General features: G+C 43.5%; 1 protein-coding gene across 1 annotated transcript in view; it reads left to right on the top strand.

Annotated features, from left to right (window-relative positions):
• Positions 1-18,329, top strand: part of CADPS (calcium dependent secretion activator) — a 472,322-nt gene that overhangs the window by 278,014 nt on the left and 175,979 nt on the right. Inside the window, 2 exon segments of the mRNA XM_059390086.1 lie at positions 3,084-3,195; positions 10,873-11,012. Of these exon segments, the coding sequence (XP_059246069.1) occupies positions 3,084-3,195; positions 10,873-11,012 (252 nt within the window).

Below are 18,329 nucleotides of genomic sequence, written 5' to 3'. Positions count from 1 at the left end.
TTGCATCCAGCTAACAGGATGAAGGCCTCACTCTGCCCCACAGTCTGAGTCATGTTGAATGTCTGATGAGCTGAGCATCCTCTGGTAGCAGGAGGGGTCCAGGCAGACTGAGTTAGTGCCTACTGAGCAGGCCAGAAAAACCCCTACCAGCAAGTCCCAACAACAGAATCATAGAGACACAGTGTGGGGGACCCCTGGGACGCTGAGATCAAGGCCTCTTTGTGGCTTGGTGTAAAGGCATCTCATTCTAGAACTCTTTTTATTTCCAGAAGGAATATTCCTCATCTCCATGACCAATCATGATAAATGCTCAAAGAGATTAATAGCATAATTTATCACAAAGAGTAAATTAATGATCATGGATTTTGCCAATATGGCTAATTATTAATAATGTTTATTACTGATAATAATGACAGTGTCAGCAGGGAGAGCTGTAACATGGGAATTAAGGGATTTGGGTTCTAGAAAGCTTGGTCAAAATTCACTGGAATAAAAGGGGCAAGATCTTGAGTTTCTTCTCAGTTTTCTCATCTGTGAAATGGGGATGATAATAACTGTCTCACTACTTACATTGTATAGTAGGAAGGCAATGTCATAGATTCTTAATATGTTTTGAATAGATAACACAAAATAGAAGTGATCATCACAGTTACTAGAATATATCTTATATATCCTTATCTTGGGGAGGAAGGTAGCCAAAACTTGTTGGGTTCTCATGCTCTTTCAAGCCTTTTTATTTTTTTATCCTTACTTTTATTTATTTATCTTTATCTTATTTTTATTTATCTTTATTATTTCACTACTCTGAAATGAGGCCACTTTATAGCTGAGCATTCTGAGGAATAGGGACGTTGATTACTTGCCTTAAGTCCTACAGTTCACAAATGACTAACCGCGATTTGAAATAAAGGTGTCTGATTCAAAACCCTATACTTTGTCAAGTTGCTTTTACTAGTAAATTGAGTCCCTGTCTTAGGAGTCTTCTGCAGTAGCTGATGACCAAAATTAGGAGCTTCTATCTGTACATCTAACATTGTGCTGTTGTGTTTGGAACTTGTTTCTTGTTCTGTCTCCTGTCCTTTTGCATGTCTTCTCCCTTTCTCAGTCATGACTGTTGGGTTTCCTCAATGACTTTTTATCCCTTGGGTCCCAATCTGGGCTCCTCCTTACCTCCGTTTTTTTTTTTTGGTGCTATCTTGTCAGCCTTTTCTGGACTACTCACATCCTAGAGTTTAATCAACAGGATTTACTTGAGCACAACATGGAGACTAGAAGTCATTTCTATCATTCACAAAAGAAGAAATACAACCAACAAACAATAATATAGTCAAGCCTGCTATTTGTCAAAGAAATGCCCATGAAAACACCAAAGACAAAGTAAGCCAGAGGAAAAGTGAATAGAGGCAACCCGTGAAGGCAAGAAGCCCTGTGATTTGCACTCATTCCCAGATGCTGGGACAATGGTTGCCACCTTTGTGGAAAGCATTTTGGGAATTGATGTCCCAAGACTTGAAAGTGTTCATTGATGAGCAGAATTCCTGCAGCATTATAAGAGCAGCATAATGTTTATTGATATTGCCCATGATGAAGTTTATGATATTGCCCAAAGATGAAGTTTAAAAAGTCATGTCCAGCCCCATCTCAATAATAGAACAGTGGTTAAATAAATTATGATATACCTATAAGGAACTATATATTATAGGGTCATTAAAAATAATATTTTAATGTATAATTTACAGTATGGACATTAGCCATCATATAAAGCTAAATGAAAAAAAAACCTATACAAAATTATGTCTATTCCTGTTTCCTAGTTGTGTAAAAGAATGTATATTTAGCATCACTTATTTATTCACCAAATATTTCTTAAGTGTGTTCTATGTGCTAAGCACTATGCTAAGTATGCAACATAAGCAAAAAACACCCCATCAGAGGATTCAGCTGTTGAACAATCACACAGAAATAAGTAATTACAAATCCATTGATTGCTAGGACAGAAAATGAAACAGTGTGTTCCAGAGAGTTTAACACTGGCCCACATTTAGAATGGGAGACCAGGGATGGGAAGGTGTTATTGAAGCTGGGCTCTGAAAAGGCAGCTAGGTGGGGAGAAGCATTGCCAACAGAGGGCATGCCTGGAGGGGCCCTGAGGTGGCACAGGTAGGAGTGGGCGAGCGGGAGACTACACGCAGGGGGTCTGGAGTGCACACTGGGAGCCCAGTGCAATCCAACCCCCCCCCAGATGGAGCAGGCAAGTGGGAGACTATACACAGGGATCTGGATTTCACCCTGGGGGTTCAGTGCAATCCAGTGGACACTTCTGGAAGACTGCACTGATGGCAGGTACAGAATGGATAGTAGGGCTCTGTGATAACAATGATGAGTAGAGGAAAAGGTCCCAACTGAGGGACCCATCAGAGGTTTGTGTCCGCCCCACCGGGCACCCCACCCAGATACTAGTTAAGCCACCCTCTGCTCTGAGGAGATCTAAGACTCAGATTCCCACAGACCAGTGGGGAAGGACATTTCCCTCTTTTCCTCCTTCTACCTTCCACTCCTTTGAGTTCCATCCATTCTTCTATTCAGCTCATCTTTGAATACTAGAGAAAATGCCCCCCCCCCCCGCACCACCCCATGACTACTGACACTGAGTTTTAAAGTCAGGTGTTGGCTCTGACCAAATGAAGCCCTGTCTCAAAATCTAGAACTGCAGTTTTCAAGAACTAGGGATTCAAAGGATACAAGGAAATATTTGTGCTAATTCTGAAATCATTTGTAAGGATAGCAAATGCACGGGGAAAGTTCTCGACAACTCCATTTCATGCTAATTCCAAATGATTCCTTGTAGTGCTCTGTGAAGACCCGTGGCAACTTTCTGAGCATCTGTCTTGCATTTGCCTAACAAGTTAATTAACACTTTTTGTCACTCTGGCAGCTTTGGAGGGGAGGCAAGGGGAGGGGGATGTGACAGCCAGTGCTGCCTCGGGTTAACCCTGCATTCCCCCTACTCCGGAGGAAGGCAGCTGAGTTTAGCATTGTCAAAGCAGACGGCTCTACATTGACCTTTCTGATTCTGTCTGCAGCTGGGGCACCCAGGGCGACTTCTCGACAACCCACGCACTGCCTGCTGTAAAGGTGAAGCTGTTCACAGAGAGCACAGGCGTCCTGGCCTTGGAGGACAAGGAGCTCGGACGGGTAAGCGCTCCCCATCACAAGGAGCGGTGTCCCCAGGTCCTATAGGCAGCATTGCCAAGTAGGATAGGTCCCGCTGTGGTTTGAATCCACAGGGTCTACTCTCCATTGACTGTGTGACCTTGGGCAAGTCCCTCAACCTCTCCAAACCTCTCTTTCTCCTCTTTAAATCTGGACTACCAATACTGCATGCTGCAGAAGTCAGAGTAGGGGTTCTCCACAACCTTAGACCCAGAAACTCTCTAGAGCAAAGATTTGCAATGACCCTCCTATCCTGAAGTGAAATTCTTACATGATTTAACAAACCGACCCATCTAACAATCTAAAAATCAATACAATGACATAATATGAAGGAGAAATAAAAGGGAATTAGATAAGAACAATAACTTCAAAATGTAAAGATTTAGGGACAACCGCACTAGAAGACCTAAAGAAGGAATGTGAACCACTCTAAAGGTCACGGCCAAAATACCTGCCCTGGAGGGGAGAACCTCTGAAGCTTAAATGTCAGTAATTGGATTTCTTGAAATGGCACACAAATCTTGGTAACAAAGTTTCCTCAATTTCCCTGGAAAAGCACCAAAAATACTTTGAGTGTATATTGTTCCAAATTACAAAAATTCAACGGAGTGAAGTTTAAGGATCTAATTGCTTATTAAATGATTCATGAATTCTGCAAGTAGAGGGGGCTCCAAGGAGATGCAAGATAACCAAAGTTTCTGTAGAAGGAGGATGGGGCGAGAAATTATCAGCAAAAGAAAAGGATTGTTTTAGGCAAGTTGGCTTTCCTTTAGGGGGGAAAGTGAGAGGTCTTATCACACAGATGACCCTGTCTCTCTTTGAGGGATGGAGGGGGCTCAAGTGGCAGATTCACCAGCCCTGACCAAAAACTTCCTGATGGACCCGTTAAGACTACATCTCTGGGGGAGGTTGAAAGTGAAGTTAGATTATGTCCTCTGCACCATTTTGGGAACAAAGGATACCCTTTGATGCCTGCGGTTTCCTTCTTAACAATATGTAAAGAAGATTTAAGATCCAGACTCAGTTCGTTACAAACAGGCTTTTCCACCTCCACTCATACCCAGTGGGAATATTCAGAAGTCTGGTAACATGCAGGACGATTCCTCACTGAGGAGAAGCATCTCATTCACTGCATGGTGTGTAGTATCTCTGGGCCCCGGCCATACAGAACCAACAGAGTCCGGCACCATTACCTTGTCGACCAAAAATGTCCCCCAGATTTCTGAAACATCCCAAAAGGAGGCCCCAGTCCCTTTGAGTACCACTGAGAATTATAATAAAGACATTTCTTTTTACCTCTCAGCTATCAACTCTGCACCACGCAGCCGTTATTTTCAGAATGTAAGTTAGATTTGCTGACTTCAAATGCTTCCATCATTCCACACTGCTTACCATAAAATTACAACTCTGTAGCGCAGCTACAAAGATTCATGTGATCTGGCTTCTGCCCACCTCCTCGGCCTCTTTTGTTGCTACATTTCCCTTCCTCCACTATTCTCAAGAGCACTGGGGACAATTCTCAGTCTACTGAATAAACCACTCTTTTCCTGCATCAGAGGGGCTTTCTCCCTGCCCAGAGCACCCCCGGACTGCCTAGCTCTTCAAAAGGTTGCCTCCTTCCTTACATAGATGCTGCCCCCTCCTCAGAGAGCCCTTTCCTGACTGCTCATCTTCCTTCATTCACCACCCCACCCGCCTGTCCACTAAATTTGATCACCAAGGAGAGAAAGAGAGAGGGATTTACAGAAATTTTGGCTTCTGTCTCCTATACTAGACAACAAAAACCCCATAGGCATAGAAACCTAAACTACTCTGTTCACTGCCCTATACCCGAGCCCAGCACAGACTCCCAGTACATTTCATTGCATACTGGTTGATTTAATAATTCCTTCTGAAAGCTGTGTTACCTCGGCCAAACGTTCAACCTCTCTAAGCCCCCTAGTATGTCAGTGGAATAAGGTGAGAACACCTGCAGACAAGCACACAGGCACACACTTCTAACAAGGCCAGGAAGAACACAGTAAGCAGGCTTTCTTTTTTCATCCTTTTGTGCCGACTTACTTAATCTGGCTTTCATCTATAGAGCTGACCCAGAATCGTATTACTAAGATGCAAACCAGGATATTAATGTTAGAAGTGGCAAGTCCGGCAATCCTCAGCCTGAGTCCACAGAAGGTTCCACACAATCCAGGAACCCCTTGAAATCGTTTGCAAATGTCGAGGTGGGGAGGGGCATATGTGAATTTTTCTGGAGACACAAGTCTAAAGCATTCACCAACTTCTCAAAGCTGTCTCTACTTAGGAAAGTTAAGCCCACTGGGCTAGTCAAACCCTTTTATTTATAGGTGAGAAAACAGATTCCCACGAAAGGCAGGAAGCTTCCCCAGATCCACCCAGTTAGGCACTGCCCAGGCACTATACGTTTGCCGTTGGCCAGGGCCTGGCCCTGAGGACACCGTGAAGCCCTCTCCCTGACACTCCATGATAACCCTGATGAGTTATTGCTTATCCTGCCCAGACGAATGCACTGCGGCCCAGAGGAGCTAAGTAATGTGCCAGGGATGATGCTGACTCATCTCCAGGGCCATTTCCACTGTACCACTTTGTTCCTATGCAGAAATAAAACTCTTGGCTCTACTGCTGTGGGGAAGGCCACAGGCTTGCCACTGCCCCATACAGTTATTCATTTCTTAATAACTCATTCTCTCCTCCAACCCCATTATGTATTTTCCCAGATAAGAATGTACTCTTCTGGGGCGCCTGGGTGGCTCAGTGGGTTAAAGCCTCTGCCTTCAGCTCAGGTCATGATCCCAGGGTCCTGGAATCGAGCCCCACATCGGGCTCTCTGCTCAACAGGGAGCCTGCTTCCCCCGGCTCCCTGCCTGCCTCTCTGCCTGCTTGTCATCTCTGTCAAATAAATAAATAAAATCTTTAAAAAAAATTTTTTTTAAGTTTATATTAAAAAAAAAAAAGAATGTACTCTTCCTACCAAAGAAACTTTCCCCGGGGTTGCCGTGGAATCAGCATGGCTGATCCTTGTGCCAGCTGGGGCGCCCTCTGCTGGCAGGACCTCCGCACGCAGCAGCTGATGATGACTCTGCTTTTCTTGTTTAAAGTGAAGCAATTTCTTGTACCCCTGAGGGAATGTGTCTATGCTCTAACTGTTCCCAAGCTTAGCAGGACACAGCCACATTTAAAATCCCACTGCTATGTTCTATCATTCAACAATATCTAGCTTGTTCATTATGCTTCATTTTAATCAACCTTTTTAATTGAAGAAGTAATTCATCCACTGAAAAAAATTAATGGATATTAGTGAAAATGAATGATTCCCCCCACCTTGCCCAAGTAGCTTTTCCAGAGAAAAACCTTGTTTTCACTTTATTGTGTATTCCTCACCAAGTATTCTAAGCATGTTCAACCATAGCATACACAAACATATGTATATACATCGAAAGAAAGAAAGAATAAGGAAGGAAGGAAAAGGTGAGCCCAGCTGGAAGTTACTGTATACATAGTGCTTTGTACTTAACTTGAAATATTAGTATATTTGAAGATTAGTCCATATTAGCCTATGCTGACATGCTTCCTGTTTCACAGATGTGTAATATTTCATGTATAGATGTATCATAATATATTTAGATTGTTTCCAGTCTTTGTCTGAATAAGCAATGCTTCAAAGAATAACCTTGAATTTATTTCTTTGCACATGTGTGTGTGTGTGTGTGTAGGATAGTTTTCAAAAAAATGTTTTGCTGAATGAAATTTGAATTTTGACAGATACTACCAAATTGTCCCTTAAAGAGTACACACGAATTGATATTTCCACAAAAGGCGTAAGTGGGGCGCCTGGGTGGTTCAGTGGGTTAAACCGCTGCCTTCGGCTCAGGTCATGATCTCAGGGTCCTGGGATCGAGTCCCGCATTGGGCTCTCTGCTCAGCAGGGAGCCTGTTTCCTTCTCTCTCTCTCTCTCTCTGCCTGCCTCTCAGTGTACTTGTGATCTCTCTCTGTCAAATAAATAAATAAAATCTTAAAAAAAAAAAAAAAGGCGTAAGTGACTGTTTCTTTAAACCCTTGCCAATACTGTAATATTATCAAACTTCTGTTCATGGGATAGGATTGTGAGCCCATGGTGTACCATCATTTGTGACATGCACAGAACAAACAGAAATAATGACAGGCAAAAATTTCTGACTTCAAAAAACTTAAGGGATATAGACATAAAAACTAGAAATTATAGTGCAATGTGGTAAGTGGTCTCTAAAGAACACCTGGGAGCACACAGCAAGGGGACCTAACCCAGTCTGAAGGTCAGGGATGCCTTCCCGGGGTCGAAGGTAGATACAGAAGTAAGAAGGATATATAGGCTAAGGCTTGGAGAGGACCAGCCAGGTAAAAGCTCAGGGTAAAGCAGCCCCCCACCCCAGAAGGACCTGCCCATGTGCCCAGGTAACTGAGAGAAGCTGGGACTGGCCAGCATGCAGCTCACTGCACGGAGTGGGTTGTGTTCCCACATCAGCATCACCACATCAAAGCACAGCACACATGGGCCTCAGCTGAGATGACAAAGTGCTTGATTAGCAGCCTGGAATGTCCAGATGAGGTGTCTGGACTGCTCAGGGCTCATGTGCACCCAGGAGGACCCTAATAATTCAGCAGGCCTGACACATACAAAGGAGTCGTCGACCCGTCAGGCACATGGCAGGGTGGAGATGAAGATGGAGGAGAACTGCAGTGACCTCATCTCTCCATGCACCCCTGAGAGGAAGTCTCCCTGGGGAGCCACCACATGGAAGAAGAAGTCTTTGTGGAGGGGCCAGTAATGAGCTGTGGTCATTTGTGTCGGCGAATGGACACCATATTGCCAGTGGGAAACACGCCCAGAATCCATATGGTGGAAGGCCTGTTAACGAGCTCCGGGTGCCCAGAGCGCTGCTCCTGCTTTGATTTTGCCAAATGGGCAGGAGCAGAAGGAGGCTCAGGGCCTTGCCTGCTGCTGTTCTGGCCCTGGTTGGGCTTTCTCTTACCAACCCCTCCCCCTCCTGGCTTCCCAGCACATCCACCTTGCTTCCCAACCCCTCAGGCCAGACTAGCTCAGGAGACAGTGTCCTCATCCCTGGGATCAGCAGCAGCTCCTCTCTCCATCTCCCGAAAGCAGGGGTCTCAGGAAATGGAACACTATATAGAGAGACATATAGGGACAGGCATTCCCTTGAGGGGAGGGAGAGGTCCGCTGCCCAGCAGCACCCTGACTTCCTTGCTCCCAGCATCCTACAAAATATTACACTTCGCTGGTACCAGTTATGTCAGTTGATCCTCTTGGTGATAGAATTTTAACTAAATTAACCCTCGCAGAATGAGTAAGTGGCCTGCAAAGATTCCTACAGAAGTGCTATCATCTTAGGATGATGCTAGTATTGCATCCCTGGCAAACAGCGTGAAAACGGTGGAGCTGACACCCGTCCTGCTAAGCAGGCGTGCTGTCATCCGCGTCGTGAGAGAAATTCACTGCCAAAGTCATCAGAGAGGCTAGACGTCAGTCAAGAGATTCTGAAATGATTTACAAGACTACTTGAGATTTACTTCCAGTGTCATGAACAGTGAGCCTTGCCCTAAATATATAGGGTGCCCTTAAAATATAGCTAATCATAGCATAAAGCCACCACAATTAGCAAGACACTTGAAAATACAGCTTTTTATATTTAGCTCTTTTTTTAAAAGTATTTTATTTATTTATTTATTTAACACAGAGAAATCACAAGCAGGCAGAGAGGCAGGTGGGGGTGGGGGGTGGGGGGGACCAGGCTCCTTGCTGAGTAGAGAGCCCAATGCGAGGCTCGATCCTAGGACCCCGAGATCATGACCTGAGCTGAAGGCAGAGGCTTCAACCCACTGAGCCATCCAGGCGCCCCTATTTAGCTCATTTTTAAGACTTCTCTATTTATGTATATTTTATGGTATATGTAACATTGTATATATTAATACAAAGTAAGTATATAATGTAAACAGAATGTAAATATGACATATTTATATAACATATATAAATATACAATGATATTTTCTATATTTATGTATCAATGGTGTTGTACTTTTGTATCGATAGCAATATATTTAGAGAGATTGGGCTAATGGGTCAACGAATTCTGCCGGCATAGGGCGTGATCAAAAAATCTTTGGCAGCCTCAGGTCTGAAAAATCAGGCCTCCTATTTCAATCCTGTCGTAAGACGTTGAGAAGACTCCCATTTTTGCGTTTAGCAAAAACAGATCAATTTTTTTTCATCAGAGAGAGGATGTAATGGAGGGGTGGAGCGTGGAAAAGGTCACGCCTGGAACGAGAAGGAGCGAAAAATCAGCACAAACAAGGCGCCTCAGAGCTGCGGATTTTATGTTTCCGCCCGGCTCTCTCGCCCTTCCTGAGCTCTCGTGAGAAGCTTTCAGCTCGCACCCACTCCGCGAGCTCTCGCGAGAAGCCCTCAGCTCCCACTCGCCACACAAGCTCTCGCGAGAAGCCCTCTGCTTCCGTCCTGCCCCACGACCCAAGCTTGTGGTAAGGCCGGGTGGTCGGCCTCTCAGACTCCGAACCTCTCCTGTCCCTTGCGGAGGTTGTTAGGAACCCGGGAGAGAGGCTGCCTTCCCCAGCACCGAAAGAAAATAGCTGCTGTGAAAACAGCCGAAGCCCACAGGCAACAAACCAGGGCACGCTGTCACCATGAAAGCAAATCTTAGCAAGCCCAGCTTTTGTTGAGCCCCTATTTAGTGCCTGTTCCCTCAGCTGAGGGGATTTTCCACATCGTTCACTCCTGAGGAACACTGTATGTTCCTCAGATCCCATGTGGCTCTACAGAACTCAGGAAGCAAAACGAAGAAGGGGGTGTGCTGAGTTACCCTCTCCTTGCCCCACTTCCGGCCCCGGAAGCAGTGAGGACCAAGCAGGAGGCTCCCCTTGGGAGTGGCGTCTCTGAAGCACACAGTGAAAGACGCTTTCAAAGAGCCCGGGCTTCCCGCTGTGTCTGAGGCCTTTCAAGCCAGGACAGAGTGGGTGTGGCGTGACCGAGGTGCCACGGTCTGGCGAAATGCTGTGCCAATGTGTGAGTGTCAGCAAGACCCTTCCCTTGGGTAGGTCTCGCATTTCTCATCCCTCCCATAAAGTCCCTTCCATTTTCCCCTGCGGCCTTCCTCCTCCTGAAACGGGAAGGAACCCTGAGGAGTGGAACGACGAGTGGGAGAGAGGTGCCCTGAGGTGTAAGGGTATTTCTTCCTTTGCACATCCGCGTTCTTACAGGGAGAGAGTCGTGTGTGAACACCGTCCATTCCAGACTGCTTTAGGACTTTGGAATTTGGGGAAAAATACAAAAACTATATCACAGAAACCGCTGATCTCGACTTTTACTGAATTAGCCTGGGAGAGAGAAGAGGACAAGAGAACACCATTTCTGTCTTGGAGCTGGTCTGCTTGGCAAGAGGCAGCCACGGTTGGTAGACGGAGCCTTGGTTAGGAGTCTGATATCCAGGGTTCTGCTTTATTTAAAAGCCCTTAGCTATGGCAGCTGGACAAGACACTCAGCTTCTCAGCAGCAAACTTTCTCATCTGTTAAAAACACGCCCATGACCAGGTTTCCATTTTCTGGCTAAAATCATTGTCCTTTTTCCCTACAGGTTATTCTCCATCCCACCCCAAACAGCCCCAAACAGTCAGAGTGGCACAAAATGACAGTCTCCAAAAACTGCCCTGATCAAGACCTCAAAATCAAACTTGCTGTCCGAATGGATAAGCCTCAGAACATGAAACATTCTGGGTAAGTGTTTCTTCTCTAAGTGGTAGTTTTAGGGAGATCTCCATCCGTTTCCTGAAATATTTTCTAAAAATTACGTGGAAGGAAATACAAAGGATTCATGAGAGATTACTATAAACTTTCTCAGTTCTTACGATTACTGTATGTGCCTTTGTGCTATCAAGATAGAATAATTTCCTTCTTTTCTAATAGGATTTCTAGAACGATCCAAAATGTTCCCAGAAGCATGCTGGGTGGTTCTGGTTCAGGAGGTTTTACTGACTTCATGTACCTCTTCAGTGGCATCTAGATCTTTCAGACTCTATGTATCTTCCACTTGCATCTTTGTAACAACCACGTCCAAGAGATGTGAGCAAGTGCCATAAGCGACATTCAGACATTCAATTCACATTGAATCAGTGTTAGTGTTTAGTGTAGTCTTCAAATAAATGACCAAAACATAAAAAAATGTATGATCACCTTCAGTTTCTTAAGGTTGAGAAGCATGAACAATTAAGTGATTTCAAGTAGCATAAAAAGAATAAGTGAAGTAAGCTTCATTTCACAGATCAATGATTTGTGCAGAAAATGTTTATTGATAACTGGGTGTATGCCATGGCCTATTAAACTGCTTGGACCCCACTATCTCAGTAAATGTGGTCGTTTGGAGAGAAGTTGGGCCATATAATTCCGAATGGGGGGATGTCTAACCAGTGGAAGGGAGTGGATTGCTTTTCAGGGATTCTGCAGGTACCAGTTGCCAACTGGGTGTCATTCTGCTTAGCCCTCTGCTCAGTAGAAACATCTCAATTCTCTTTGGGGTGTGTGCATTTATGAGATGGCTTAAAGTGATAACATTGACAGGAAAACTGAGAATTGGTTATGTGCTAGAGGCATGAGGAATGCAAAAACCCAAGACCAGGGACTAGCCACTGATTAAGACATTTAAATAGAGACTTTAAACAGGTCCAGGAGGGAGTGGTCAGGACAGGAAGTACACTCCCCAGCAGATGAGCAGACCACAGCAACATGTGGTTGGGGAATAAAGAACAGCATTCTAGCTTTGGTGCCTTGGAGTTTTAGGGAACATGGAATGCTCAAGATTCCAGAGAAAGATAGATACCTCCCAGTCAGGGCCCTGGAGGCAATCAGACATGAGGAACTCCAGAAAAGAGAAGGTCTCCCAACAAGTGGGAGGCCCAGTACTGAACCTGAGCTCTGGCATGGATTTAGAGAATTTGCATGTCATTAACTCGAAGCCAGACTGTTCCCAGAGCCTGAGAGGGGACTATGCCAAAACTCTTCTGCCGGAGGCCATGGGAAGGCTGTGGAGAGTGAGTCAGACCCTTGCTACACATGTAGTCTTTTTTCAGCCATCCATGATGAAGGGCAGCTAGCTTCACTTCAATCAAGTTATCATCTCATGAAGATTCTCATGAAATATTTGTGAAGTCAGCTTTCCTCCTCCTTAGCATATATTCTAAAAATGTTAAGTGGAATTTCTCCCTCATATTTCTTCCCCCTTGATGTAAAGATTCCAGTTTCAAGACAATAGGTTTGAGAATTCTTTTAGGTCTCTATAGCACACAGAAAAAGATTCTGAATATTTAGCAAAATACTGGCCCATAAATGCTTAGTAACTATTTGCTAAAAGAAGCAGAGTGTGAATGAGTAAGATGAAAGGAGATGAGAGAGAGAAATGAGGAGAGTAGGACAGATCAAAGAGAGAGACAGAACTAAAGTATGACTAAATGTATGTATCCTTAAAAGTTCAGTTTTTTAAAACTTCTGTCAAAGATCAGTACCTCAACTGACCTACTCAGCCCCTTTGAAGCACCAAACGAGGAGTTTTTCAAGTACTCCCACATTTAAGCTCCACAGTACACCTTGCACGGGTATTAATTTCTCTATGGAGGGCGCCTGGGTGGCTCAGTGGGTTAAGCCGCTGCCTTTAGCTCAGGTCATGATCTCAGAGTCCTGAGATCGAGTCCCACATCGGGTTCTCTGCTCAGCAGGGAGCCTGCTTCCCTCTCTCTCTCTCTCTCTCTCTCTCTCTGCCTGCTTCTCCATCTACTTGTGATCTCTCTCTGTCAAATAAATAAATAAAATCTTTAAAAAAAAATTTCTCTATGAAACACATTCCCATTTCCCACGTTCTTTTCATTTACTGTGTTGGAAACTGAAGTAACTGATCTGAATTCACTAATTTTTCTTTTGATTCATTTGCAAAATTATTGAGACATTTTAGGCTACCTTGACCCTGTGGATGAGAGAAGAAATATGTAACTCCCTTCTGACAGTTTACATAGCTATTTCATATTACTGACTGCCATATAAAAATCACTGCTCTGCTAGGAAATAACAAGGAAGGCCTCTAGGAGCCCTGAGAAGTAGGCAATGATTTTTTTACTAACACTGTCAGACTAGTGTGGCCTAAATCAGGCATGCGCAGCATTAGTTGTGCAAGAGATGACTCAAAGAAAGTAAAAATGTTTACTGTGGACTGCAGTTGTTTTTTTTGTTTTTTTTTTCATTTGAAGTTTAAATAGCTTCAATGAGCCCCATTATGTGGTAAAGGAGAGAAATATCAGAATAGTGTTAAAGCTTAAAGAATAGTAGAGAGAAGGAAATTTTAAAAAGCTTGACTGAGGTTATAAATTGAATCTACTTTCATGTTTATAAAAACATAAAAGGAAAATCAGAATTACTGTGAATGAGTCCTTGTTGGTGGACTGTGGTTCCTTGAATGAACCACTGGGCCATTCAGAATAACTTTCCTTATTGAACAGAAAAATGTTAGTAAGAAAGTCAGTGCTACTTTCTGGCATAAGACATTAGGATCTGGGCCTGTTAGACAATGAGCAAGTCCTCAGAGAGTAATTTTTCATATTTTATGTCCACATAGTGTTTTCAAGCTCAGCAAATGTATTCACATGCACTTTCTCATTTTATCTCTGAAATAGCCTCATCGAGACTAGGTATCATTATATTCCCATCTCCAGTGGCCGCTCCCTTCACCCAGTTGCTCAGACCAAAAAAATTGGGGTCATCTTAGACATTTCTCTTTCACTTTTGCTCCTCATCTCATCCAGCAGCAAATTCTGTTCACTACAAATAAGATAAACCTACAGTTCAACCTCTCCTCACCACCACTATATCACCATTTGGACACAAGTCTCCAATCCTCTTCCCCTTCACTTGTGCCCTTACTCTATAAGCAGTCCCCCTACTGCTGTCCTTGCTTCCCTATACTCTGTTTCCCACCAGGAAGCAAGAGTAATTTTTGAAAAACATTTATTTGTTTGTTTGTTTGTTTATTATTTATTCATTTGAGAGAAAGAGTGCAAGCAAAGAGGGGGGCAGAGGGAGAGAGAGAATCTCAAGCAGACTCCATGGAGCCTGATGTGGGGCTCAATCCCAGGACCCCAAGATTGTGACCTGAGCTGAAATCAAGAGTTGGTGTTTAACCAACTGAGCCACCCAGGCACCCAAGAGTAATATTTTTTAACACAGAAGTCGGCTCATGCCAATCCAATGCTGGAAAACCTCCAATGATACCCCCTCTCAGAGTAAAACCCTTTGTAGTTACCATGGCTATAAAGACTCCACTATCTCCCTGACTTTGATCATTCCTCCAGCCACATGGGCCTCCTTGCTCTTCCCCAAAGACTCCAGGTGCGGGGCACCTGGGTGGCTGAGTGGGTTAAAGCCTCTGCCTTCCACTCAGGTCATGATCCCAGGATCCTGGGATAGAGCCCCGCATTGGGTTCTTTGCCCAGTGGGGAGCCTTCTCTCCCTCTCTCTCTGCCTGCCTCTCTGCCTACTTGTGAATCTCTGTCTGTCAAATAAATAAATAAAATATTAAAAAAAAAAAAAGACTCCAGGTGCACCCGCACCTCAGGACCCTTGTCCCCACCCTTCCCTCTACTTTGGATTCATCTTCTTCTTCACACAGCTTTCTACATAGCTCACCTGATTTCTGCAGGTCTCTACCATATCAGAATGCCTTCCTTACCTGTCCCACTTGTGTCCTCTCTCTTTCTCTTACTGTGCCTTATTTTCAGGATTGCCCTTATCACAATCTCACACACCATATATTTCTTTGTTTATTGATTTGTTGTCTCTCTTCCCCCATTGAACTGTGAGTTCCTTGTCAGTAAGGACATTTGTCTCTTTGACTATTCAAAGTCTCTACTACAGGGCCTGCCATGTAGTAAAAGTTCAATAAGTTAATCTAATTGTTGTGTCAATGAATAAGTGAATGAATTAATTGCCACTTTACACACAGAGAAACAGATGTGGAGTGGTGAACAGACTTGCCGAAATGAAATTAAACATTGAAGCCAGGTCTAGAATTGTGTTATTCCTACCTTAACAAAGGACCAAAAACTTAAAAGAAATGCAGAGCTCCCCTGATGCCACTTTGGATTCAGTCAGTGAACCATAGTACACCAACCCAGAGTAATTTACAGCAAATCTGATTTTCCTGTTATGCTTCAACAAAATGTGAAGGGGATACAGTTTATAAGTCTTAGCCGTGCTTCTTAAAAATTCCCTCTCTTCTTCCATTTTCTTAGCTGTGTCACTACCGTAGACCTTGTTCTTCAAAACTATCCCACTTGTCTCTCCTCCCTGCAAATCTCCAAAACACCACTCAGATTGGCACAGACTCTCAAACAAGACTACTACTACTGACCTAATTGAATATTTTCAGGATTCCGTATTCTCTCTCTTTTGGCTTATTCTCTCTAAATGTCAATTAGTTTAAGTTGGTTGACAGTGTTGTTGTAATTGTCCAAATACAGACTTTCTAGCAATTATTAAGAGAAAAGTATTGTAATCTCTGACTTTAATTATAGATATTTCTGTTTCTTCTTATAATTCTGTACATGTTTGTCTCATTTACTTTGAAGCTCTATTCTTAGATGCATAAATGTTTAAGGTTATTATGTCTTCTTGATGAATTGACCCTTTTTAAATTATGAAATGTTCTTCTTTATCCTCGGGAATATTCTTTGCCCTGAAATTTACTTTGTGAGACAGTAATACAGCCACTCCAGCTTTTTAAAAGACTAATGGTAGTGTGGTAAATCCTTTCAATCCTACTATTTTTAACTCATGCCTTTAGAGTTAAAGTATATTTCTTGTAGGCAGGATGAAATTAGCTCTAGCCTTTTAAATCCAATCTGAAGATCTCTGCCTTTGAATTGGAATATTTAGCTTATTTATATTTAATGTGATTTTTGATATAATTAGGTTTAAATTAAATTGCTATTTGTTACCTTGCTTTTTTGTTTTCTCTTTATTCCATCTGATCTTTGTCCTCTTTTCCTCCTTTTTTTTTTTGCCTTCTTTTGGACTAATTGAATACTTTCATGATTCTTTTTTATCTTCCCTGTTGTATTATTGTCTATAAATGCCAGCTAGGTCAGTCACCTAGGATGTAGTCCTTGGCACTAATCACTTACCGGCTGTAGACAAGTTGCTTAACCTCTGTGAACCTCATGTTGTTCAGCATAAAATGGAGCTCGTGATAGTTTTGCCTCATAAGGTTGTTGAGCTAATTAAATGAGTTAATACATGTAAAGCATTTAGAACAGGGACTGATATGTGGTTAGGGCTATAGCTACATAAGAGTTGGTGCTTTCATTTATTGTGCTTCTTCCCAGCCCATGCTTCTTTCTGTTGGGCTGCTGCATGAAGACTGAAGTATCTGGAGTCTTAGCATCCTCCATGTTCTCGTTCTTTCTCCCAGGAGGGGAGGGATGCCTCCCCGTGGGAATCTTGGTTTTGTCTCAGTGTGACTGCTCTTCTTAGAAGAAATTCACATGAAGAATTTCTAGCAGGAAGAAAATTTTTTTAAAAGGCCCTGCCTCATTCCCACTTGTGATGGACTAGGTGCCATGACAGCACAGGGACACAGAGAAAAACAAATGCGGCCCCTCCTCCCTCAGGGCTGAGTCTCATCTCCACCTAGACCAGAATGGCACCAACTCCTCATTTTCTAGGTTTTTCATTGACCTCTGGGTCCACAGCCCCCAACGTTGAAACCTCAACCTATCCCTGGTTTCCATGTCCCTCTCAGCCATCCTTACCCTTTGTACGGTGTCCAGGGACAGGTTAGTCTGGCAGATGTCCTGAGGGGAGCACATACCTTCTCTCTGTACCGGGTACTCATCCATCCTGGGAAAAGACATACAATAAAAAATTTCCTCATGAATTGCTATGGAGCACCACCATATGCACACCTAGTGCTAAGCACAGAAGATACTTAATAAATAGAGCTGAGTTATTCATTCATTAACACTCACAAACATCAGGTGAAGGAAGACCATCCCATTCTCTTTTATATATACAACTCACAAATTCAAAGAATTACTAGGGATGTTGCCCTTCCAAGGAACCCCAAGGCAGAGGGATGCTGAAGCCAAGGGGTCATGGAAGACCAAAGAGTATCTTTTTCTTCTCTGTTTAGCCCTTCATAGTTCACTCTGGCCTCTCATCTAACTAAAATGCCCCCAGCAAATGACAGGGGTGTCAATGACCCACTGGCATAGGTTTTACAAAAATAGTACAAGCAAGGATAGGTTAGAATCACAAGGCAAAATGTAACCTGGAGCTCCAAACCCAGACACGCGTACTGTTTTATTTCCCAATAGATGTCCACCCCAAAGCCGAACATAAGTTCAAATGAATTCAAAGATGAATCCTTTGCAAAGTTGGTAGTTACATGTTCTTTGTACTAGAACTACTATTTCTGCCACTGCTGCTGCTGTTACTAAGGATAACGCCAACCAGCAGTATTGCCTAATGTAACCAAGCACTTACCATGTGCCATCTGTGCTAAACTCACCATGCATGCTCTCCCTAAGACCTTACAACAACTTCACACACTATCCCCGTTTTGCAGCTGAGGAAACTGAGGCACAACACAGCTAAGCAAAAAGACAGTTGATGGCAGGGACAGAATTCCCACATGGGTTTTTCCACTCTGAGCCTAAGATATAACCATTAGGCTAAATACCTTTTCACAACACTAGAATGCTGATTTTTCTATTTGTAAATCCAAATCTCTACAATCCTCATGGCCTGAAGAGAGAGTCGAACGCCACTCGTGCCCATGCAGATAGATCTGCCTGTAGTGTGAGGAGCTGGAGGGGAAAGCCACCTAGATGTCTGCAGGGACAGATCTCCCATCTGCTCCAGGTACTTCTTATTCTGTCTACTGAGCACATTTCAATCTAAGGGAACACAGAGCCAAAGCTGACTAGACAGAAATGATACAGTGCAGCCCTCAGTTTTTCTCGGTTTTGACACCTTCTGTTATGTGCCAAATTAGCA

Source organism: Mustela nigripes, chromosome 2, assembly GCF_022355385.1.
Source record: "Mustela nigripes isolate SB6536 chromosome 2, MUSNIG.SB6536, whole genome shotgun sequence".
Lineage (NCBI taxonomy): Eukaryota > Metazoa > Chordata > Mammalia > Carnivora > Mustelidae > Mustela > Mustela nigripes.
Note: the sequence above shows the minus strand (reverse complement) of the source record. Positions and strands in the feature narration are given on the sequence as shown.